This window comes from Cololabis saira, chromosome 16 (assembly GCF_033807715.1).
Source record: "Cololabis saira isolate AMF1-May2022 chromosome 16, fColSai1.1, whole genome shotgun sequence".
In the NCBI taxonomy this organism is placed as follows: Eukaryota; Metazoa; Chordata; class Actinopteri; order Beloniformes; family Belonidae; genus Cololabis; species Cololabis saira.
Genome location: NC_084602.1, coordinates 27,247,781 through 27,273,143, shown reverse-complemented (window position 1 = coordinate 27,273,143; position 25,363 = coordinate 27,247,781). Strand labels below are relative to the sequence as shown.

The 25,363-nt window shown below is 38.5% G+C and overlaps 3 protein-coding genes across 5 annotated transcripts in view; all 3 read left to right on the top strand.

Moving 5' to 3' along the window:
- The window catches only part of dlgap2a (discs, large (Drosophila) homolog-associated protein 2a), a 164,311-nt gene extending 162,832 nt beyond the window's left edge, over positions 1–1,479 (top strand). For both annotated transcript variants that reach the window (XM_061743414.1, XM_061743413.1), the window contains one exon: positions 385–1,479. In XM_061743414.1, coding sequence (XP_061599398.1) covers positions 385–591 — 207 coding nt within the window. In that variant the 3' untranslated portion in view covers positions 592–1,479. The remainder of the gene's footprint in view (positions 1–384) is intronic.
- Positions 1,480–10,515: 9,036 nt separating this feature from the next.
- Positions 10,516–14,485, top strand: cln8 (CLN8 transmembrane ER and ERGIC protein). The gene is made up of 3 exons (XM_061743133.1): positions 10,516–10,643; positions 11,635–12,263; positions 12,605–14,485. Exons 2-3 carry the CDS (start codon positions 11,724–11,726, stop codon positions 12,929–12,931), a joined length of 867 nt encoding a protein of 288 aa, XP_061599117.1. The 5' UTR covers positions 10,516–10,643; positions 11,635–11,723; the 3' UTR covers positions 12,932–14,485.
- Positions 14,486–15,655: 1,170 nt separating this feature from the next.
- Positions 15,656–25,363, top strand: part of arhgef10 (Rho guanine nucleotide exchange factor (GEF) 10) — a 53,329-nt gene continuing 43,621 nt past the window's right edge. For both annotated transcript variants that reach the window (XM_061743013.1, XM_061743012.1), the window contains exons 1-2: positions 15,656–15,798; positions 25,154–25,278. In XM_061743013.1, the coding sequence (XP_061598997.1) occupies positions 25,242–25,278 (37 nt within the window). In that variant the 5' untranslated portion in view covers positions 15,656–15,798; positions 25,154–25,241. The remainder of the gene's footprint in view (positions 15,799–25,153; positions 25,279–25,363) is intronic.

Sequence of the window (25,363 nt, the reverse complement as noted above, 5' to 3'; positions counted from 1 at the left end):
CATGACAATACTCTTGCTCTTTAATATAAATAGACTATAATTGACCAAGGAAGTTGCATCCACGAAGTCCAGACAGTAGGTTATAATGCCATCCACGAGTAAAATAATACCTGGGCACGAGATACATAATGCGTGGCCACGCATTGATTATCTCGTGGCCACGCATTGATTATCTCGTGGCCACGAGTTATTAATGTGTGGCCACGCATTATTTTATTTTTTTCAAATATCACCAGAGGGGCTCCGTAGAAAATTCAACATAGCGAGAGAAAAAAAAAAAAATCTCATTCCTAGCCCTTTAAGCATCAGTATGTAAGAAATGCTGGGGGAAAATATCAAAAAGGATTGTATAGTCCTGTTGATTATTGTCTGTGTGTTCTACAGCCACTAGCTCCTGTACCAAAGAAGCCAGTTCGACAGAGGAGTGCAGTGATGAGGGAGAAATCCCTGGACCTTCCAGACAGACATCGGCAGGAGGCCCGCCGACGGCTCATGGCCGCCAAGCGGGCAGCCTCATTTCGGCAGAACTCTGCCTCAGAGCGAGCGGACAGCATCGAGATATATATCCCAGAGGCTCAGACTAGACTTTGAGAAAATGTAGGGTCAGGGGCCGACACGTCTCCCTGCTCCCGCGTTCTAACAACTTTACAACTAGCCTTTTTTCTAGATTGCTACTCTCCTCCTTTATCCATTTGTTGTCTGATAGCCATCCTCAGTGCCCATCGCCAACACCACTGGACTGTAGGATGTGCCAAGGCTCTTCTCACATCGCCCAAAACATATGTCTGGCATGGGTTGGTTGGATTTTTGTCTTGGTGTGCTGGTGATCATGATACCAGGCTTACGAGCTCTCTCATGTCATGGATGGGTACATCTGTAGTTTTTCAGCATTTGCAAAGTGCCATTTAAAAAGTGCAGCTTTGAGAACCTACCAGCAACCAGGCCTTCGTGCTAAAAATTAGTAAATATGTTTATTTCAAGATGTTCAAAACTGATCAAACCCTTGAGTATTTTTCAATCTTTTAAGATCCGTTTCTTTCCTGCCCTCTTTCAGAGGGTTAACCACGAGCTAAATATCACTAATTTGTTGTAAGTTCTAAACTCTGCAAAGTGCCAATGCTTGAAATACCTCAACTACATGCACGTGACACCAGTCACCCATTCAAGGTTATTCAGGCAGCCACTAATAAGCTCTGGACTGGTCAGTGTTGAAAAATGCAGCTTTCTACCCAATCTGGTTGTAGTCAACCATTCTTCATGGACGGGATTGGCGGAGGAACGACATCTGTCGGCACATCAACATGCACCTTCCACACAACTTTCCTATATATCTCATGTTGGCAACTTTCAAATGTTTACTTGAAGCTAAAACATGCAAGTCTTGTGCCAACATTTCCATTATGTCAATGCAGTAGAGAAAAAAAAATGATGAAGGTTTATGTAACCCCGTAGATCAAAATGTATAGACAAATGCACTTATGCACTTATTACAATTCTCTCTATTTCCAAGGGAAATGTACATACCCAAGTTCACAATAGTACTGTTGTATTTTTGAATTGTGAGTGGGAAGATCATGCTTTTTTTTTCATTTCGTCATGCCAGCTGCTTATCTGCCCTCTTTTTTTTTTTGCTTTTGACAAATCTGAAATTGTTGCATACAAGCAGTGATGTGATCATGCACACAAAATTGCGCTGCTGCTTTTTCATCTTTCTTAAGTCCCTTTCAAGTTGCGCCCTCAGCCACAGCTAATGAGGAATGATAGAAATAAGCACCAAAACATAAACAAAATATCTGCATACTACTTTCTTTAATCTATGAAATGCTTCATGATTTTTAAAATTTCTTGAAAAGTTCTGTGCTGGTGAAAGGCTCCCTAAGCTATGAGAAGAGAGTCCCTCTGGGAAAGGATGAGAAGTAATGAAGTAAAACTGGGGCAAAGGCTTTCAAGAGAGATCCGAGTAGCAAGTACCACACAACTCTAACTTTCCAAGTACCTTACTCAAAGGAAATATAAGAGGTGAAAGGGTTATTATCTGCCTGTGGCAATGCAGACTCAAGAGTGGTGTGTAATATAACTATACAGATGGGTGACGAGTTAAAGTGGCCATATTATGCTAATTTGAATAATCCCATTTTAATGTTTGGCATATCTACAGTAGCTTTGCAGCCAGTATAACTCTAAAAGCCTGTAATTATTTCACACTTAGACTGAGACAGACTGAAAAATCACAAGGAGAGGCTTTTCTTGAAAATGAGCAGATTTTGCTGTGTGTTCTGTTGTGTTTTCTGATTGGTCAGATTCTTGGAGGCTTGTTGATGGGCGGACCTCATAACTCATGAGCACGTACAACTCTTGGTGCTGGTCAGACATGCAGGTTTTCAGCGTATCAACAGTTATGTGCGCTACTCTTTCAACATTTCCTGTAAATGACCTCCAAAATTTCAACTTCCTGCTTTCATGTTCAAGTCAGAATTTGATTCAGAATGTGAAAGTGGACAGCACAACAAAAGTAACAGCTGAACAGTTATTTTTGGTAAATATAATGCTACCTGCTGTTATGTGATATTACAGATTATATCTCCTTCAGGCCTGTCTGCAACCATGAAAAAGAAAAGCCAATGTTGCAGTCGCCAAACGTCTTCAGACTATGTAGTAGATACTATATAGTGTATACAGTAGTTGCCAACAATCAAAGCTGTTTTGTTTCTACGTGAAATGCACTGACGTGACATGCTTTTGTTTTGTTTCGTTTTTTTCCGAGCCTCTGCAACCATGGTCACTGTCCACCCCATTCAATTCAATTTTATTTCTATAGCGTCTATTACATTACAAGTTGTCTCTGGGGGCTTTGTAGAGACCCAGAACATGACCCCCAAGCAATTATTACATAAACATAAACAATGGCAGGTAAAAACTCCTATAGTGGGAGAGAAACAAACGGTATCAAATGAGCTGTGATCGATCGGCCAACTTTCTATCACCAACAAAAACACCATAAACACATTTTTTGGAAGCTTCCCTGAAACAAAAGTAAGAAACACAAGCAAATCCGTAGGGAAAACATGGAAAAATATACTCAATCCTTGCAATGCAGTTGTAAACTCGCACTTTTAAAATGACCCCTGCACTGCTTTGAGAATATGACCATATAAGGAATTTCCGCTCTTGATGAAGTCATTGAAAGCCAAAGTTGAAAAAACTCTCTAGAAGACAATGTTTTTAGCTCCCTGAAAGCTGGGATTTTACTGTAAGTGAATACTGTAACATATATTGGCCTGTTGTTGAGCCTTCAATCATGTCTAAGATGATAATTCATAATTGTAACACTATAGACTGCAAAAAAACACAGAAAAGCATAATATGACCATTTTAAAGATCTATCTTTCCTCAACTCTACAGTAAGGGGATTGGGTGGCTCAGTGCTGCCACCACTGAGTCCCCTTATCCCTTTAGAGGTAAGAGTCACTGCAAATCAATACTAAGCAGCTGTGAATGATCACCTTTATCCTGGGACTGAACGTTTCTTCCCTGATGTGATTGGTCTCTTCCAGGATGGCAGTGGTGCCATTTATAGTGGAAGAAGGTTCACTGAATGATTTGATGAGAACAAAAATAAAGGACCTCCAAAGCCATCAGATCTCAGTCCAGCTGAACCCCTGTGGACGTTTTGAGCCATCTTAGACAACGCAATCATCAAAACCCCAACTGGAGGACTAACTTTTTAAGGGATGGCGTTTTGTCCCTCCAGTCCCACATTGTAACATCTATGCCAAGGATTTCCTCTAGGTCCTGAATTGGCCCACATTATATTTAATTTAATGTAATATATGACAAATAAATACGCATATATGCTCTAAATCTCCAGATTGTAAAAAAAACAGTGTCTCATGGTAAGAATTGATTCCATTATAAAGGATTCAGTGATATAAGACAGAAGTGGAGCTCCTGAGCCCCTTCATTGGTCGCTAAAATGAGAATGGAAAACCCACTACCGTTATTCCTTATTAAAGAATAATCTTCAACCCTCTTTTATCTTGTATGAGGGTGTAAATGTCTCAAAGGCATAATATCTGTGTAGTCAAGAGTCATATTGAGACTTCATGACCAAGAATCTCTGCACAGCTGCAGAGTATGACTGCTCTTATTTTTAACTCACAGGCTCACGCAGGTCAGGTTGCCATTATCAGTGTATGACAACATCATCAAGAGGATGGATACAGAGATAGACCTCTTTTTGTTTACATTTCATTTTACCCAGCCTCGGTGGTTCTGTCCCTTCTGGTGCCTGTGTTATTTGCACAGAAGAGCATTTGATGAGATGTTTACAAAAGGGTGACTATTTGTTTTAGCGATTCTCTGATATCGGGGAAGTGTGAGTCACCATCTCCACTGGTCAGGGCAGTACGCCGAGCTGTTTTTCACGAGGATAAGGTATTTCAATTGGATTGCAATCATATTTATTTTCGTCAGAGTGCACGGCGGTAAAACTCCTGGACAAAAGACAGGACAAGGAGATGAGGAGATAGAAAAGAAACAATCACCTCCAGTCCATCTGCGAGCGCCCCCTACACAACAACATTTTGTCCAAGGGAAAGTGAACCAGTTTAAGATTTTTGTCTCTAGTTTGGTGGTTTTTATATTTATCCATAGCACAACCAACCATAACTGGAGCACGCTCTCGTCCCCCAAAGATGTGGGAGCTTTGTGAACTGTGACTTCCTGTTTGTTGCCATAGTTCGAACACGACTCACCATCAGAAAACTATGTTTTAAGCACTTTATCTCTCTAAAGTTAGCACACCCTTGTTTTGGAGCAGCTACTTCTGCTCTCACCCACATTTACAAAGTACCACCCTCGCAGCAACTCGTATCCCAAGAAATTTCATTGAGGCGTCAGAAGAGGTCCTTTTTGTAATGCTGTCAAATCACCCTCTCAAACCGCAGGGTACTCAACCTCCGATGATGGCGCTGCTTTTCAGTATTCCATATAAATCAACTTCCACTAAATGCGCTGTCAGATGATCAATACATTAACTTAAAATCTATTTTTATGACTTTTATGGTTTTAATGCAGTATTTACGCCAGAGTGCCTGGCTCCATGAAGAAAAAGAGCAAAGAGATGCATAATATAAAATCCTATTTCCTTTTTCTGGATGTGAATATTGTGTGTGTGTGTGTGTAGAGAATAAGAGAATATGAATTTGGTATCAATTTGTTTTGGTTTATTCCCATTGCTATCCACCTATGACGCGACACAGTCAGTATTTTAGGTCCAACAACTCACTGTATAACCAAAGTCTTGATATACGTATGATTCTGCATTTTTTTGTCCTTCTTCGTTGTAGTGGACCTGAAACAGTATGACAGTGGGTTTCTGGAAAGTGTGTCTGTGTGTGATGCCAGGCTGTTGGCAGAGAGCAGAGACGTCTCCCTGCTGTTGCCAGAGTGGCAAGCAGGCAGGAGGGAGGCAGACTCAGTGTGACATATGCTGGCTTAAAGGAGACGAGAGGCCCGCTTTGAGCCCCGAACTGCTGGTGCTGTATGTTGTTAGTACTGTAGCTGCAAGGCTATTCTGAGAGGGCCGCCAGGCGCCGTGCTGGATAGTTTTCTTTTGTCTGTCTTTGACTAAGTAAAGCAGCTTATGTAAGATTTTGGATTCTTGGTGAAAACAACATCCTTCAGGGTCCATCAGAGCTTGTGCTGATAAATGTGTTGCTGAATAACCGCCTGTGTTGGAGAATTTGAACATCAGCATCATGTGTATTTGCCTCCGTCAGTCTCCGCTGGGCTAGTTTCAGATAAGTCTGTCACTGACGCTGCAGTGGAGTTTCTCTATTATGCAAGTGGAGCAGGGCTGTAACGAAATGTTGCGTATCCACCAACTGGGTTCAGTTCAAAGCATATCGCCGGCTCCTCCAAGAAGCACTAATTGTAATGAGGCCATTTATCTAGTCAGAACATGAATTAACCACTTCAAGTGGCAAAATGAAATCAGTCCCAGAACTAACGAATCCTTGTGCAAAAATGGAGACAAGGAAATCTTAGATGAACTAGATTTGCAAATCATGTTTTTAAACCATGATCAAAATCTGTTGTAATGAGAGGCTCAAGTTTCTCTCCGAGTGAAACTCCTTTCTGACCCAAACCTAACGCTAACCTGCATTCATAAAACATTTTCTTTCATCTTTTCATTCTTTTATACAAACATCTACAAGGCCAAAGCATGTTTCATTGAAGGGTAACTTATGCTGGATCTCTTTAGCCGGAATAAACTTGAGTCATCTGCAAATTATGTTTTTTTTTCCCAAAACCTAAAAAAGAGAGAAAAGAACAAGAAAGGAGTGACATCAAATTGTTACAATTTCACATTAAATATCAAAAGAGCAGGAATTACTGATGAGTCTTGTGATTTTGACGTATCCGGCATCCTGTAAAACCCCCATTCAGCTTGTATTTCTGCATTCTGACTCTGGAACCTATTGTGTGAAATATTTCGAGGGAACTTTGTTTATTTTCTGGGGTTTTCTTTAACCACACCATGGAATGAGCATCACTGAGATGGATACAACACGTCATTGAACTTGGAATGTGAGAAAACTCAATTAATTACTAGATAAAATGAAAAAGGTAATTGTTTAGCTAAAACTTATTTTCATCTCCTGTATATTATATCTATAGTGAGGATGAATATAATGCCAAATATTAATTATTTGTAAAGAAATATATATATATATAAAGATATATATAGATATATAAATATATAATATATCTGTCAATGAAACATAACTATTTTCTGCTCTTTCTCCTGTACTGTTGTCATTTTTACTTTACGGTTTATTTAGAAGCTGATATGATGGCATGCGAAACATTGATTCTGAATGTTGGCTTATTTATTTGTTTGTTTTTTTCGTTGTGGATTTGCATTGATTTAAGTAGGATTCTTCATTCCCAGTGTGTGCGGTTTCAGTGCGAAACATCCCATTGTTGAGCTATTTTTGTATGAGTTGAGTTGAACATATGCATTTCACCCCATTCTGTCTGAGCGGAGCTACTTGAAGATTTTGCCACTTTGAATAGTTTGATCATTCCTTAGGTCATCCTGTGTAAATAATTCTGCAATTAAATTTTTGGAGAAAAAGTTTGGACAAGTTCGCCTGTGTGGTGGCTGTTTATTTCAACCGCTCGCCAAGCGTACTGGTGTTTGTCAGGTGTTATAAACTGATATAAGAAGCCTTTTGGATCACTGGCCATGAAACTAAATTGAATCCACCAGAGTGGGCAATTGAAAACAATAGTGGTTTTTTTTCATGCTTGGACTAACAGGATTCCTGATGGAATTAAATTTCCTTGGAGGAGGGAGACTCAATGCATTTATTCAAATGTTCCTGGCATCTCCTGCATGTTATATCTGTGTGAAGCCTCCTAACCAAACCACACATGTGATGAAGGTGAATTGTTGCCCCCCCTGTATCATCTCTCAGGGAAAAGGGAGCCTTTACTTCACTTTTCTTGGTAGAGTATGCAAGGAAGGTCACCAATGATTTGGCTTTTATATCAAACATAGAATGATATGATGGACAATAATGAATAAATGGTGGTTTTATTTATTTATTTATTTATTTATTTATCAGGGGTCAGCAGAATTGATTATTTTCAAACGGGTCAAAATGGCCACATTATGAATAGCATTTGAGTCACCAAACGTCATGCTGACAGCACAATGGAACGCTGAAAACAGAACATGAGTGGCAATGTTAGTGGAGATGTATATTTAAAAGAAAATAACCAAAAAATGTAGATACTTACAGGTGCCAAGACAGGAAGACTGAGCCTTGTGTAGCCCTAATTGTGCCCCAAGTTGTGAAGACACATTGGAGACGGATTGATTTTGTATTACAAAAATGTGCTCCGGGCCTCTTTAAATCCCTTTAATTGAGTTTATACGGGTAAACACTTTATCTCTAATATGTAGCGCCTTTTAAGTCATGGCAAATTAAGAAACGTACAACCTAGCTGGTCACATCATTCGGCTAAGAACAGGAAAGCAGCTTTTATGCATGATATTCTGTGGCTGATTCCAGGAGTAGCTACTCCTGCAACGTGCAATAGTGTTTAATAACTGCTGCAGCAAATGAGGACCACACTTTCAAACTTCATGCTGTAAAGTTACAAATGTTTGACATATGTGGAAAAGTTTTGTTTAGACAGCACTTGCTGTCAGTTCAAGGAGTCTGTGAAATTCCAGGGACTGATTAAAATTAATAAAGCTGCCATTTGCTAGAAATTGGGAGGGTTTACTTTCCTAAATTTGCTACCGCCTGAAGATTTTTGAAGTGCAGCATGCTGGGCAAGCAAAAATGAGATAATATGCCAAGCTTAGGGAGCACATTGTGCCCAATAAAACTAAAAGGACTGACAGGAAAGAAGTTCTTCCAGTGGAAGCATGTTGACATGAAATGTCTTCGAAGCTAAGCTTTCTTTCTTTTAGATATGATGGTTTGACTGTGCTATTTTAGTTCATGATTATTTTCAGGAAATAAATAATTAAATTCAGCAATTCAAAACTAAGAATAAGATATGTTTATCTGTATTCTTTTGTCATTTCTAATTCATTTGAAAGTCCTGTAACTTCAAGTACGCCCAGTCAGTGCTCCTCACCTGCAGTCAACACTGCCCCCTCGTGTGGAAAGACAGTAATGCACCGTTTGGTCGACTTGTCTCTTACAATATTTGAGTTCATACATATTCCTTTGTTTATTTTTCTATAATTTGTCAAAAAATATTTATTTTTACAACTATGCAATCTAATTCAATGAATTTCATTTTATCTTGGCTTATAATTAACTTCACTAATAAGCAATGTGCAATATAATCTGGGAAAAGATATCAATGCAGCACAATTCCGTTAATATTGCTGAAAAGCTGATCACATATTAATTTTTGGTCTTTTCAGTAGATGTATGCCTCCATTTATTTATTGAGTAGGATTAGTTCAGTTTGTGCATCAAATACAAGGCAAGCAATGTAATCAGACATTTAGGGGTTCACCAGAGCAAACTTAAGATAAAACAACATTAAAATATTCGAATACACATTTAAACCCTTGTGCATCCCTCTAATGCACTACCCTCAGGGGATCGTCAAGTCAAAAACCGAATATACCATAATTTCCAGGATTTCAACACTTTAAATAATAGTTTGAACGCATAACACATGATGCCACCTGTTCTATTATTTATTTTCTTATTACTATTTATTTTTTATTTTGCATTTAAAGATGGAGGAAGGAAGAACTTTTTTTATCTTGTGTAGCCTACTCTTCCCTCCAAAGATCAACAATAACACTGATTTCATTGCATTAGTAGTTTTTATGCTGTGTTTTAGGAAACATGGGGTAAAAAAACCTCTAAATTTAACACCACATGAAAAATACTATGAATTTTAAACATAACCAAAACTTTAATCACCAGCTATTGAAAAAGTGCCAGCAGTGTATAATAGACCTATGAGCAACTGACATAAGATTTGAAAAAAGAAAAGGCAAAATAATGAAACATTCTTCTCGAAAGTCAAGCTATAAGCAGTACTGGAGTTGAGGGGGGATGAGGGGGGATGGCATCCCCCCTGAAATAAAAACGGTCAAAATCATCCCCCCTGTAAAACTGCCATCCCCCCTTTCCATCCCTTATGTCATTTCATCAATGAATGTGGTTTTACTGCTATTTCAACATTTAGAGTCGTCACCAGAGAAATAACTTATTTGACAATTTTCACCTGTTTCAAGTAAATTTTCAATTGAAATAAGTAGGAAAATCTGCCAGTGGGTCAAGATTTATCTTCTCATTACAAGCAAAAAAATCTTGTCCCACTGGCAGATTTTTCTACTTATTTCAAGTGAAAATCTACTTGAAACAGGTGAAAATTGTTGTTTTGTCCAGTGATGAGTCTTGTTTTAAGTGTAATAAGATTATTTTACTAAAATGAGACATATTAACTAGAAATAGGACAAATATTGTTATTTTGAGTTTTTGCAGTGATCCATTTTACTTATCCTGTTAGGGAGAGAATCATATTGATAAGTTCAGAAAACTGTTTAAGTGTTTCGATGTATGTAAGCCCAGTGGATATTTAAAGCTTACAGAAGGCTGCATTTAACTGCTGCTATGTCATTCATGCAGTATTTCTACAGGTGTTTTGGTCAGTGCTATTATTTGTAATATATTATATTATTTGTAATCAGCACAAATTATCTGTCCCCATATGATAAAATCCACCATCCCCCCTGATTTTTTTTTACAATTCGAGTACTGGCTATAAGCATTATAAATAATTAAAAAAAAGTATCAAAAAATGTCATGATGGAAACAAATAGTGTTAAATCTAAATGTGTGTAGGTATTTGTAGCTGTCAAGAGAAGATGACCAATAAGATTCATTCTCAATCCAGTGCTGACCAATGAGAAGCCCGTATGTAGAAAAGAAAGGCGTGACTTCCTATTGTGTTGTCACGTGACCTAATTGGAGTCGTGTGATGTGAGGTTTCGTGTTGTTGCTCTTGTTGCAGCTTGTGTAATATTGATCGAGACGTGCCAAGTGGAACACTGCTACCCGGGAATAAAATGTTAAATATATAGCTTTACGGTGAGTAAACGTACAAATCGTTAAATATTATTTTAGCCGGTATTTGATCCTTTTATGTAGTCGTGGTTCTTCTCTCTTACTCATCTTGTTCCTCGTACGACTTGGTGTACACGTTTTTATGTTTGTATAGTTAGTTGTTTGCTTTTTCGTACACATGTTTTACAAAATAGTGTATTTTCGGTCTTACTGGTGAAACATTAACCTTTTTCAAAAACAGAAGTAGTCACTTGATTGTAGCTCGTGGTGCGTTTGGGTACGGTATGTTCCTGCCATTACTTCACAGAGGTGTCAAAAGTATTCACATTCATTACTCAGGTAGAAGTATAGATACTAGAGTTTAAAAATACTCCTGTAGAAGTTGAAGTATCAACTCAAGTTTTTTACTCAAGTAAAAGTATAAAAGTACTGGTTTCAAAACTACTTAGAGTATAAAAGTAAAAGTAATGTAAGGGGGAAGAAACCATTGAAAATGAATGCATCTTAGTATAATGCAAATATATTAAAGAACCATATATGTGTACTATTGAGCATTAACACGTGTTTCAGAGAGCAGAAGATATGATGACTAGTATTGTAATGGTGCAAAAAGTCAAACTTCAGAGGCATGTTATCTTTTATCCTAACCTTTATTGGAATGTACATCCAAGTTTAGTTGCAGGAATCTGATGTAAGAACAAAACTGGACACGAACATTTGTGCCACAACCACAACCAAATTCACTCTATCCGGATGGCGCAATTTAACTGGATAGTTTTTTTTTAAAGGCCGAAATGAAATAGAGTAACGAGGCTGTATTTAAAATGTAAGGAGTAAAAAGTACAGATAATTGCGTGAAAATGTAAGGAGTAAAAGTAAAAAGTCATCTGAAAAATAATTACTCCAGTGAAGTATAGATAACCAACATTTCTACTTAAGTAAGGTAACAAAGTATTTGTACTTTGTTACTTGACACCTCTGTTACTTCAGTGGCTTGTTATTGTTTTTTTTTCAGGTGGCCCACGCACCATGCACGTCCCAGCTGAAGCCCCCGTGTCCAGGTGAACCTCCCCACCCCGGGTCCAGTGCTCTCCCTCAAACAGGATGGCTCCTGAACACCTGAGCAGCCCAACACCTCAGCCCAGTGCTGCCTATTTTTCATGGGACTTTCGTTTCCAGCTCATTGGCTTGGGCTTTGGCTTCTATTCCTCGGTTTTCCTCCTCTCACACCTCTTGTCTCTGACACTGTCCCGCACGTACAACTCTCTACCAGCCAAAGAGAAGGTTTTTTGGAACCTTGCAGCCACCCGGGCAGCATTTGGGATCCAGAGCTCCGTAGCTGGCCTTCGGGCTCTGACCGAGGACTCTGCGTTGAGCAGACGCAGGGTGCGGGGTCAGGAGGACTGGTCCTGGTTCCACGTCCTCACAGCCACAGGCTTCTTTGTGTTTGAGAATGTAGCACTTCATGTTTCCAATGTGGCATTTCGGTCATTTGACCTCCCGTTGGCCACACACCATTTCTTTGCCCTGTCTGGATTTGCAGGGGCAGTGGTGTGGGATTCCCAGGGCCACTATCTGGCCATGGTTACGCTCCTGCTGGAAATGAGTACTCCATTCACCTGTATATCCTGGATGTTGCTAAAAGTAAGGGCTTTTATTCTCTTTGTGGCAAATAAAACAATTTTTTAGAGTTTTTTTAATTTGTTTTAGCCCAATCAGTACCCCTGTCTATAATTGTAAATATAGATTGTAATGTCAATGCTTGTTTTCTAAGTGGCAAGAAGTATCAGTTCCTCTTTGGTCTTGTGGCTGAGATTGAAAGCAGATTAAATTTAGCTTTCCTAGGAAGAGGAAGTTCCATGCAAAAGTTGCTTTTGAGACACTTTTTTTCTTTTTCTCTTAATTAGATATTTGCCTCGTACATAACTTACAGTCATGTGACATTGTTCATGTCCTCATAACCATGTCTCTGTTGTCCCTGACAGGCTGGCTGGGCCCACACACTGTTCTGGCGAGCCAACCAGTGGGTGATGATCCACATGTTCCACTGTCGCATGGTGCTCACGTATTACATGTGGTGGGTAACGGTGACCCTGTGGGAAGAGTTTAACACCTACGTGGCCCTGCCCCAACGTCTTCTCTTCCTTTCTGGACTTGCTTTGCTCACATTTGTCATCAACCCCATCTGGACGCACAAGAAGACCATGCAACTGCTAAATCCTGTGGACTGGAACTTTGGCAATACCCCGGCACCAATGAATGGTACCGCAGAAGGTCAGTCCAAGGTTTCTCTCAAACCCCATTCCAACTGAGGACCATCAAAGTGCTAATTTCTTATACGAATTGTATAAGACAGACTTTGTTTAACATGAGAAACAAAAGCACTCTTGCTGTGAGGTCAAGAATAATTATCCCGTGTCATCATGCAAAGGGTTACAGCACAGTCTTCCATTAGATATTCTTTATCAGTTTTGACATAGGCTTGCTTTTTTTTTTTTTTTTTTTTTACCTTTCTTTTTGTATTTTAGGCTTTAGATTTTGGGTTATGGGCAGTGGAATGAGGGCCTGCCTGTTTGCATCACCCGCTCAAGCAAAATGGGTGGGGGATATTTTGATATTCCTAACGTGAAACCTGTATGAGATCATTTTCTTTCTTGAAAAGTAACTTGGTTGCACATGTTTGTAAAGTTTTGTTTAGTGAGAGGAAAAACCATCAACGATCTGCAGAAAAAGCTGTAATACTGCTGAGACAGTAGTTGAGAAACAAAATCCTGTTATCTCTTTTTTTTTTCTTGCAGCAGCAGTGTGTGGTTTGTTGCTCTTGATGATGATCTAGTACAAAAAGTTTTCTACTAAATCAGAAGAGGCTGTGATATGTATCAGACAGGGTAGATGTTTCCTTTCTGAATGGTGAAGTCAATAAAGTGGTGCTGCCTTTTTTTTCTAACTCAGTGCACGAGATGCTGTTTAAATTGAATTAAACTTAAAGAATAAGCTTTTTCAACTCAGCACTTAAACTTATATTAACTTGGATCTTAACTCCCTCTCCAGGGAGAGAAGCAGTTTTTTCTTCTTCTTTTTCATTGCTGTGGAAGGAACGGGATTTTCTGTGGTGGAAGAAAGCTTAGTTACAAAAGCTTTATTGTTCAACACAGAGATACTGGGCAGTGAAACTGAAGCAGAGTTGACAAAAGTAAAATAAATTGACATTTAAACCACAATGTATTTATATAGGCAAAATGGTTTAAGCAGGAAATGTTTTTTTTTTGTTTTTAAAGATTCATTGGCAGAATTCTATAAGATTTTTTTTTACTTTTGAACACATCATTGTCTTGTATGATGCGTGTTAATTATCTCAACTCGGGCCAATTAAACTTTTTATTTGTTCCTGCTACAAACATTCACATTTCTTTTGCAATTTCAGACATTTCTTCACAACATAACTGCTGCATTCAATTCATTTTGTTAATAGTGTCATGATTTAAGTACATTTCATTTTTACCACCAGTATTAATCTACAGTATGAGTCTTAAATAATGCAATCTTACCTCTTGACTGTGATCTGAAAGATGTTATTCAATAAGCAAAAAATGATGTGCGCAACTAAGTATTTATTTAGCATTTTGGAAATTGTTATTTTTAAGCCTCTGAGCATTTTCTTTCCAGTGTACTTAACATTTTCTGTTACTGGTGTAATTGCTGAGTTTCATATGCTCTATAAATTTGACACATGAGCTGATGTAAACAGAAGTGAGCTACGTTTGACACATTGTGATTGTCTTGATACTATTAACCTGTATATTGATGGACAGCAGAGACCGAAGAAGTTGATTCAAAATAATAAATGAATTAAACAATGAAATTGATATGAATAGCATCATGGTTTAAATGAGAGATTTCCTACATTCTCAGTGCCACCAAAACATTGATTGTGTGCGTGCGTGGGTACTGGAAAAATGTTTTTTTTCTTTGCTCACCTAAATAAAAGTTATTTTTCTCTCTCATACACTATATATCCCTTTTTTGTATTTGCTTCAAATTCAAGGTTGTACTACAAAACCTTTGCCTCTTGGTGGCAGTATAAGAGTAATTTTTCTTTCCCCATATAGCTAAAATTTCAATATATTTGCAGGTTTATCTGACAAATGTGTTTCAGAATGAAGTTTTCCTGACTGTGGTTGTGTTCAAAATTTGGGAAAATGTAAATTTCAAAAGAAAAAAAAATGTTTAGAAAATGAATGGAATTAAATGACCCAACTGATGCTAAAGTCGTTTCTAGCTACTCCAGTTTAAAGATTAAGCTGGTATGAAGTGTGTAATCCCTTAATGCCTGATGTATCATATTTGATACATACAGTACATTTTCTGAGACCACTGTCCAACCCCATAAAACAATTAAACGATTATTCCATTCAATTACAAAGTAGATCTAAAGACACATATACATTGTATCTTTATGAATACTCAATGTATTCATAAAGATACAAGAAAAAATAAAACTGTTAAAGATGAAATTAGGGGTGATTTCAATTATATAATAAACACATTTTAAAAATCGTTTTCTGTGCACTATTAACTATATATCTGACATTAAAGGCTAAGAGCTTTAAATTATTTCATTTAATTCATCGTTATTAAACGTATTACTTCCAGGTTACATAACTTATTTCCCCCCCAGGGCAAACAAAGCTAAAGTTGTTGTTTTACCCTTTATTCCAAGTATGTGTAACAAGAAAAAAAAGCCTTCTCAATAGCCAAATTTTTTTTTTTATGAATCGGAATCCTTTGAAGTGTCATATTGAGATTGTAAGGTATTCGAAGTTGGACAAACATCTGTGAACAGCTGTGTTGAAGGGAGCCACCTTACACGTCACGTGGGCAGGTTGCTGGAGCTCCAGTCCCCAGATCCTTCCTACCGGAGAGGGCGTTGGAATTTCGATTGACACTCCCCTCATCCAATCACAGCTCGCCTCCGACCAGCAGCCGACCAATCAGCTTCGGAGGGGAGGGGAGAGTTTTCATGGATGGAGTCCGCTTACATCGAAGAGAGCAAAGTTAAAAGAGCGATGAGAAGTGGATGTTTTTTATGTGTTACAGTCTGAAATGTTTCATATTTTATCATTATACAGCATTATTACGAAGGGATAAAGCAATTAATCTGTGGAAAAGTCATATAATGGTGAGTTGGAGTTTTTTCTAAGTGTCTCACAAAGTTTTAATAACATTGGTGTTATGCTAATTGTGGATTCCAGTTTGCCTTGAAATTTTAACATCTAAAAAGCGAGATGCAATACGTAACATTTGCATTTTGTATGCATTTCTTAAGTGTGTTTTGATTTTAAAACTGTGTGCTGGGAGATGGTTGTAACGTGGCGCTTCAGATAACATTGCATTATTGCCAACCTAGTCAGAGCAGTGTAAAACAAGTCGCCTATTAGCTTCACATTTATGGTAATTGTGTCCAAATGAAGCAACGAGTGGTGATTTATGAGATGTTTGTGGACAACTATTTCTTCACACTTTGAGTTGCCCTGTGTTGTGATTGATCACAGTTTCATGAACAGCCGGTTCTCTGGTCAAGGATGCAGTTGCACAGTGCACATTGCTTCAAACATGAGCAATAACCATCTATAATCATAAGATTTAAGGATAGTTGCATTGATTGGGGCCAAAACACACATACCCAACAGTTGAGAAATATAATATTTCCCCAGGTCTTCACACTTACCTAAAATGGACAATTATTCCAGAGCTGCAGCTCAATTTTAAATTCAAGTAGTCATGCATAGCATTCCTCAGTTAGGGCACTGCACAGCTCCAGTCAGCTGGAAGACCCGGCTTCACAGGTAGTTAAACCATGATTTAATTCAACTGTTTCAGGCAGTAATTGCCTTTTTGGTGCTTCAGAAGGAAAGTGCTTTCAAGGAGCCCTTAATCTTCTGTAAACTTCCTAAAAATTGTTTGATTTGATTCATTTAAATGATTTAGTGTCATGCATGTCCAGTCTGTTCTGCTTACACAATGGAGAGTTGGAGTGACACTTGGGGTTGGGGGTTTTACACACACACACACACACACACATGCACACATGCACACACACATGCCTGTACACAGAAGTCCTCCGTTTATTTGTTTGGCAAATAAGCAGGGTGGCCTGGCTGCCAGGACAGATGCTTTACACCTCCCCCTGCTTGTAATAACAATTCAAGAAGGCTATGCAGGAAACACAGTCAATAATTTTAAGTGTTTTTATATAACCTTAGGTCAGCCAGGTTGACACAAAATCTTATAGTTCTAACACTGTTATGTAAACCAGTGTCTTATAAATCCCTTTGTCGTTAATGTAAAAGCTCATGTTAAAGTGTGGAATTACCCAGACTAATCTTTTGCTGCCATTGTTATTGCCCGTGAAGACAGATGTGGTTCACTAGGGAAAGACTGCAGATTGCTAATTTGTAAAGCATATCTGACCAGAAAAAAAAACATCTTTGGCAACAGTCTGTTTACCATGACCAGGCTTTGGATCCCGGAGTGCACACCAGTTTGGCTGATGTGCATGCCATTCATTCTTAGAAAAGGCTGATGTGGAGGCATTTGTTCCCACCACCAGGCCAGTGATCCACTGAGACAAGAACTGGATTTGCGAAATAGTTCAGCAACAGCTGGCAAAAAGAAAACTTGCAGCTTATCTGCAGGTGGATATGAGAAATCACATACTTCACACTCATTTAGCAGCTGGGAACAAGTTTAAATTTAGACCCAGAATAGAACATTACAGTCCACCGCTGAATGGTAGGCACCACAGACTACGTGATACCAGATATTTTTATTCAGATGCCCATTTTAGGACCATGCTTTGAATTGGGCTAAAGAGGAAAACTATATATATATATACAGTGATGGATGGTGACCTTTTCTGGGTCAACCCTGGACCAGATGAAGGTGGTATCAAAAATATATAAATGAAATAAAGTTCTTATTAGCTGTTTACAGATGAGTGAAACCAGAGAGATTTTGTAGTTTGGGTCTCTGAACTTTTCTTCAACTTTTTGAAGCAATTTCCTGTAGTGATTTATTGTAACATGGCTGAATTGCTCTATTCATATTTAGATTCCTCCAGACCCAGCTAGGCAACAAAATCTCTTTGGAGCAGCTGCTGATCCACTGCTCACCACACACTAAATAGGGTTCTTCTAGTTGACATGTTGCAATCTTGAAGCTTTACTGTGGCTTACTGGGTGGGTAGAAACCAGTAAGGAGTGTCAGTCAAGACAGTCTCTGCTTTTTAATGAACATCATATTGAAAATGTTATGCAGTTCTAGTATTTATTCCATCTGGTGTTTCCCAAGCTGGGATGCCTTAAAAGTTAATCATCTTTCTTACTAAATAACAGAATTTATCGCCAAAATAGAAAAAAAAAAGATTTAGAGCTTTTGCTGTGGAAATCTCCAGATATATTGTGCTTTTATGGTAGTATAAATGACACGAGTGTACTCTGAATCACAATATTAAGTTATATGTGTTAATGTGATGGATGATAATCAGTAATAAATCCTTGTGGCAGCATAGCATGGGCCACATTCAGTTTAGAAACAAAGCCTCTGTGGTTGTTATCTAGCTCAACCATGTAGCCTCACATGTCCAATTGATCAGATATCTGAAAGCAGATAAGCAGCCCCGTGGGGCTCATTATTGAAGAGTATTTCCTGCTATCTACAGCCATTTAATATATAATTAAAGCTGGAACATGACAGGAATACCAGTATCATTGTCTTTTCAACTTAGCAGGAGTAGAGGTTCTTTTGATAGTCAGCTGTTTGTAAACTCAAGACTGAAGTATTATCAGAGCTCCCTGGCCTACATACTGTCTGTACTGTACTGTTCAAGGCTGATTTGAAATGAGCTCCATCTTTTATGAGTTGACATCTCAGTAAGAGGCTGCAGCAGATAACCAGGTATTCAGTTATTTTATGTGTATGTATGTATGTATATATATATATATATATATATATATATATATATTTCTAAATACTAGGGTTGTCCCGATCAGGATTTTTTAGCTCCCAATCCGATCCCGATCACTTGAGTTTGAGTATCTGCCGATCCCGATTTTTCCCGATCCGATCACTTTTTCAGCCTATCAGCACTGGTGCCACAAAATGTAAAAACATGAAATTGTAAACTAAAACAAAAAGTGCATAATAGTGCAATAAAAATAAAAAATAACTTCAAAAGAGAATGAATGAATGACATCCAGTCAAACTCACAAACACAACAAAATTAAAATACTTTTTGGCTTAACCTTAGTGCAACATTCTGAATGGCATGAAATGCATAACAGCAGCTTAATGCAACATGAACATATATCAAATTTCACAATTCAAACATGTAAACTATGTTAGTTTCGCTTACTTTGTCACTTCCGGCCGCCGGCCAGAAGTGACGTTAAATGCAACGATATCTAAAGCGATTTAATATATATTAAAAATATTAATAACTAGGTATGTCCCAATACTTTTTTGGCAGATACTGATGTTTTGAAAATGCCGTGATCGGGCCAGATCGATCGGCCGCCCGATCCATCGGGACAACACTACTAAACACACACTTTAGAAAAATATGTGTGTATTCATTGTGCAGTTATTCAAACTGTGTTAGGTAGGACCTGAGGCTATCGCAGTATTTGTTGTCCCTCCAGAATCCACAGCAGCGGTACATCAACGCTCGATTGTGATGTATAAGACGTACCTTTTTACAGAAAAGAAAACCCAATTAAAAATTTCATTGACTTGTTGAAGCTGGCTGATGCTTGTGGCAAAGCGTGGAAAGTTCCTAATTCACCATTTTTTGTTAAAAGAAAGACTTTTGAAACATGTGATGCACAAACCCACAATTCAGCTGGACAGCAACGTTGAGGAAGCTGCAGACATGAATGTGTGAGGGACACACTGCAAAGCCCTGGAAGGAGGAGTTTTGCAACAATGTCAGAGATGAGAGAAGCTTACTTTAAAGTGAATGAACCAACTGATGTGTCAACTGGTGGAAACAAGGTGTTAAGTGAATAACTGTTGATGACAATTGCTGTTAATAGAGTATAAAGCAGAAAGCAGAAGCAAATTATTGAGGATTTGAAGTTGAAATAGAAGGGAAATAAAGATGTAGTGGCTCGTTAATTCATAGAATTATGACAGGGTTCCTTTTTTTTGACGTTTTTTTCATTTTCAAGTTTGGGAAAACCCTTCAGTCATCCAGATGAAAAGGTATCAACTACAGATAGTGTTTTCATTATTTGTCATCTTTAAGCCAATGGAAAGGTTTTTCATTGCAAGATTGTATACATGTTAGGAACATTGCTGCTTACTGTTGAATCAGAACTACAACAGTGTGTTTTTGATACCGATCCCTGTATAGGACACACTTCTTTTTGGTCTTAAATGCCTGTGAAAACATGAATGCAGCCCAAGCAACAATGAGGATTGAAGAGCGAACCAGCCTTCACTTTCTTCACATAAACAGCACAAATCATCAGTAAAAGCTCTTTCTTGAACTCTATTTGTGAAGCAGCTAGAGGGAGGTGCCTCTTCTCCTTTTCAGTATGCCGTAACGCACCGTGCTGTCCAACCCACGAATACATTCCAGCATTTGTTAGGCTTCTTCATTCACTGTTTGTAGGCCTGGGAATCCTCTGTTTTTGGCTGAAGCCTTATTACTGTAATCCTGGAAGAAAGACACAGAGCCAAGGAAATCAGCCACCTCAAGAGCTGGAAAGCCACTCACAGACACTCAGAGCAGACAAATCTCCCTCTCTTACGTCCCCTCCCTCTGGTCTTGGCTGTTGTTGATGAATTTCAGCTCATGTGTGGAATGTCACTTGTCAGTAAATGTGCACCAGGAAACTCCAAAGAAGACCCAAAGCCTCTTACCAAGCCAGGGCATTACACAGAAGTATGAACTTGCAGATCCTTAGTTCCTGTTTTGTAGAAAGACAAACAAACTGGAGAAAGTGTGTTAAGAGAAGTTCTGGTATTCCAAATAGATTAAAATTTCACTTGGATTAGATTGTTTGCCTGATTTTTGCCTGATTGTGAAGTAAAACAGTAAAACTATCGTAACTTATTGAAATATCGTAAAAAATATGGAGTAATCTTAGAAAGTTTTATTCCTGTCCACATAACACGGTCGGATTCTTCTCTTCTTTTCCAGTAGCCAACTCAAATGGCAATTTATCCTTTAAATTTTGGATTATATCAGCAACATAGCAATACATTATTGAGGAAATTGCCTACACTAGCATTCCAGGTGACTGCTTTCATGTCTGCATGACACAGCTGAGCCTTCTGAGCGTGTAATGACATGCTCAGCTGATCCTATCATAAAGTGTTGGGATGACTATCTTTCTGGTGTCTTCCTCTCTGTCCTTAGTCTCTGGTGAAGCAGTTCCTTTTAATTAAACACTAAGACATATGCAGAGTGATTATGAATTGATTGTAATGGCCAATGTTCCCCTTAAGATTAAAGCATTTTAGTCAATCTCACTCAGGTGTGACACAGTTTACACATTGACACATTTACATTGTTTCACAATGCTGCAGCATGATCTTTTTGTTTGGTTATTCATCTTCACAGGAAGAGATAGGTGTTTGCTTGGTGCGCACGTCATTTGAGTTGCACCAGTGGTGCAGTTCAGGATGTGATGTAGCGAGATGCATTGTTTGGAAGGGTGTCGTTTTCTTTCAAAAGCAAGTAAAAGAAAAAAAGGCGATTATTTGGAGAGAAAAAAAGGGAGGAGTGGAAGATTTTGCATCCTGATCTAAAAGCAATGGTGTCATTTTGTACAAGAAAAACAAGAGCTGAATCAAATTTAGAGGATAATAGTGAAGCTATTTTACGAAAGAACAGAAATCCAAGAAAATGAGGTTAGGAATGGGTGATATTTTACCGTTCACGATAAACCGTCAAAATAATTCCTCACGATAAGAATTTGTCATCTCGCGGTAAAAACGATAAATTCCCGTTGATGATGTTTTTGTGTAAAGCTGATTTTTGGAAGGAAGGAAGGAAGGAAGGAAGGAAGGAAGGAAGGAAGGAAGGAAGGAAGGAAGGAAGGAAGGAAGGAAGGAAGGAAGGAAGGAAGGAAGGAAGGAAGGAAGGAAGGAAGGAAGGAAGGAAGGAAGGGAGAAAAGAGGAAGGGAAGAAGGATGGAGAGAGCAGGAGGAAAGAAGGAAGGAAGGGAAAAAAGAAGGAAGGAAGGAAGGAAGGAAGGAAGGAAGGAAGGAAGGAAGGAAGGAAGGAAGGAAGGAAGGAAGATGGAGGAAGGAAGGAAGGAAGGAAGGAAGGAAGGAAGGAAGGAAGGGAGAAAAGAGGAAGGGAAGAAGGATGGAGAGAGCAGGAGGAAAGAAGGAAGGGAAAAAAGAAGGAAGGAAGGAAGGAATGAAGGAAGGAAGGAAGGAAGGAAGGAAGGAAGGAAGGAAGGAAGGAAGGAAGGAAGGAAGGAAGGAAGGAAGGAAGGAAGGAAGGAAGGAAGGAAGGAAGGAAGGAAGATGGAGGAAGGAAGGAAGGAAGGAAGGAAGGAAGGAAGGAAGGAAGGAAGGAAGGAAGGAAGGAAGGAAGGAAGGAAGGAAGGAAGGAAGGAAGGAAGGAAGGAAGGAAAGAGGAAGGGAAGAAGGATGGAGAGAGCAGGAGGAAAGAAGGAAGGAAGGGAAAAAGGAAGGAAGGAAGGAAGGAAGGAAGGAAGGAAGGAAGGAAGGAAGGAAGGAAGGAAGGAAGGAAGGAAGGAAGGAAGGGAAGAAGGAAGGAAGGAAGGAAATGAGCCTGAAAGAAAGAAAGAAAGAAAGAAAGAAAGAAAGAAAGAAAGAAAGAAAGAAAGAAAGAAAGAAAGAAAGAAAGAAAGAAAGAAAGAAAGAAAGAAAGAAAGAAAGAAAGAAAGAAAGAAAGAAAGAAAGAAAGAAAGAAAGAAGGATGGATAAATTCCGTTGATGACGTTTTTGTGTAACAAACATGGCGGATCTGAGAGTGAGATAGATTTATAGTTACAAAGGTGGAGTTGAATTGGTATTTTTTTTTATCGTCATTTTTATCGTTATCGGGATAAATGCCAGAAATTATCGTGATACATTTTTTTGTCCATACCGCCCATCCCTAAATGAGGTTCATTAAAATATTATTTTTCTTCCTCTTCGCATTTTTGTGTCATAAGCTCCCTGCATGAATATTTCAATTCTTTTCCACTCCTGCTGTCCTAAATCTTGAACAGTGTATCTGAAGGGAGAGATGAATCTCATATTAAATCTCTTGTCAGGAATAAGCTATTAGTTCTTACCTCAAGATACCAACCCTGTATGTCGTACTTATTTATTACTCTTACTGGCCAGGGAAGGGAGTGCCTTCAAAATGGTTTCAACGGTTGTTGTACAATTGCATAAGATAGTAGCCGCTCCTGTGTGACTCTTTTCTGAAACATTTATATCTTAACAGACAATGTTCTACCTGTCTACCTGTCTGAGCTGGTGCTGCTGACATTGTCTGTGGCTGTAAGGCGTTAGCCAGACAGTCACCCTGTATGTTCACCATCTTCTGTTCTGGCATTGTGCCCCCCAAGTAGGACAGAGGACAAAGAAGCAGTGGATTTCACATTATTTGTAGACAAAACAAGCTTTGAGTCTCAGAATGAGTTATCGTTGTTGTTTGTTGCACTGCTGTACTGTAGCTTTGTCTTAGTCAGAAGTAGACTGACTGTAAACTTATGTTGTGTCTTGTATTAAACTAAGGAGATTGTACGGACAGAATATTTGACATACATAACCACAACAAAGGACTCTTTATGCCAAAGCATGATGTCATGCCTCTGTCATCTGTTTGTAAAGATATAGGCAAGCTGAAGAAGTCAGGAAATAGCCCAGCTTTAGACATTTGACAGAAACTGTCATCCATGTATGTGAACTGTACATCTGCAACGTTTGTGTTGCTGAGGAATGCGATGTCTCTCTTGCCCATGCAGGTCCAAAGGTCTCTCCTGCCTCAGCATGCTGATGATATTTCCCGGGGCCTGAATGTGTACTTAAGTCAAAATGTGACAATGACCTCTGCAACCTAAGTACTTGTTTCTGTCGTAGTCGTATGTCTTCAGTCGGTCCGTCAAAAGTTCTCTATTAGTAGATTATTATTATTTGAGGAAATCTATAGCCATGGGATACTGGGGGTCTGGTTCAGAGTCAGAGTCATTTTTATTGTCCCTCGAGGGGAAATTCATTTAGCAGTATGGGAAACAGTCATCATACAAAGACAGACATACAAATAAGAACATGCTAAAACACAGTATTTTTATATAGCATAAAATAGCTAAAAACATTAGAAATTTTGTTTCGAGTTAAGAATAATAGCCTTCCTGCTTGTTTTCAGCATTTCTTTAAATTAAGAGAAAAAAATTATAATTTAAGAAGGCTGTGGGTCTTTGAAAGATGTCGTGTGAGGACTAATGTTAAATATAGATGTGTTTCATTTTTGGGAGTCAAATTATGGAATCAACTTAGTGATGAAGTGAAACTGTGTAAATCTCTGTTGAATTTAAAAAAAATATTGAAAAGTAGAATAATTAAGGATTACAATGCTAAATGATTGGAGTATAATTTGGTTAAGCAGAACAATTTAAAGGGAAATTTCTCTTTTTGTTTCTTTTCATATTGCAGATAATCTGGGTTTTCTGTTGGAAAGTACAGGGTAGGCAAATATAAGCTTTGGCTTCAGCCTATTCCTTTTTCGGTTACAGAGTTTATTATTATTTTTTGTGGGAAACTGATGAGTGTAAACTTGTATGAAAGTGTTTTGTCATTTACACACACACACAGTTTGAATTGCAAATAATGTAATGTAACCGAAATAAACAATTCATTCATTCATTCATTCATTCATAGCTGTTCTGACAAACATGGTGGTAGACTTTTATTACCAGGAGTTAAACCCAAACCCAATTGTTGCCTTAGGTTATTTTTAATTGCGTAATCTATATTTGATAACATTTAATGTCTTCAGTAAAAGCATGACAGGCATACGAAATTAAACCACTTAGCAGATCTAAGGGTTAAAAAACATCCCCCCTCCCCCTGTTAATTACCACTCCATAGGGTGCAATCTATCCATTACGATGGTCGTGTAGAAACCTTTTACCCATGATGTTACAAACACCTACAATTAGCATGACATTGTTGTGCACGTTTAAACACATGTTACTGTCCCTAAGCCCCGTAAGAACTTCTTTTGTTTTCGTTCACTCCCCCGTTTGCTGGAATTAGCTTCGGTTCAGATTCTGATGTTGACAGAAGGGATACCAGACTGTAGCCACACAGCCATGCTCCGCTGGTGCACACTGCTTTCAGTAAATAACCTAACAAGTGGAGTTAGGCTCTTGTGGACATGACGCATCCATGTGGACAGTCATACCTAACTCATTGCAAATTATTTACTATGTGCACCAAGCTGCCTGTTATTCATTTGTATTGTTTAATAGTCTGTAAATTATATTTGTTTTTTCCCTTAGGAATGTGTACCGGTGTGCAGTAGTTGATCCCCCCCAGCGCTGCTCTTTGGAGATCTTCTTGTTTGGGAGCAGCAGACCAACAGGCAGCATGGACATGGAAGACTTTCCTCCTCCACCTCCTGAAAGTAAAGTGGAGAAAGCTTTGTCATTAACTTGTGGCATGTTTTGTCTTCATATGCTTCATAATATACCATTATATGAAAATGAGAA

What these genes read in the sequence shown, in the direction of transcription:
- cln8 (XM_061743133.1), top strand. Translation starts at nt 11,724, where the DNA reads ATGGCTCCTGAACACCTGAGCAGCCCAACACCTCAGCCCAGTGCTGCC. An exon ending in TATCCTGGATGTTGCTAAAA is followed by an intron (nt 12,264 to 12,604) that starts GTAAGGGCTTTT and finishes TGTCCCTGACAG; the next exon opens with GCTGGCTGGGCCCACACACT.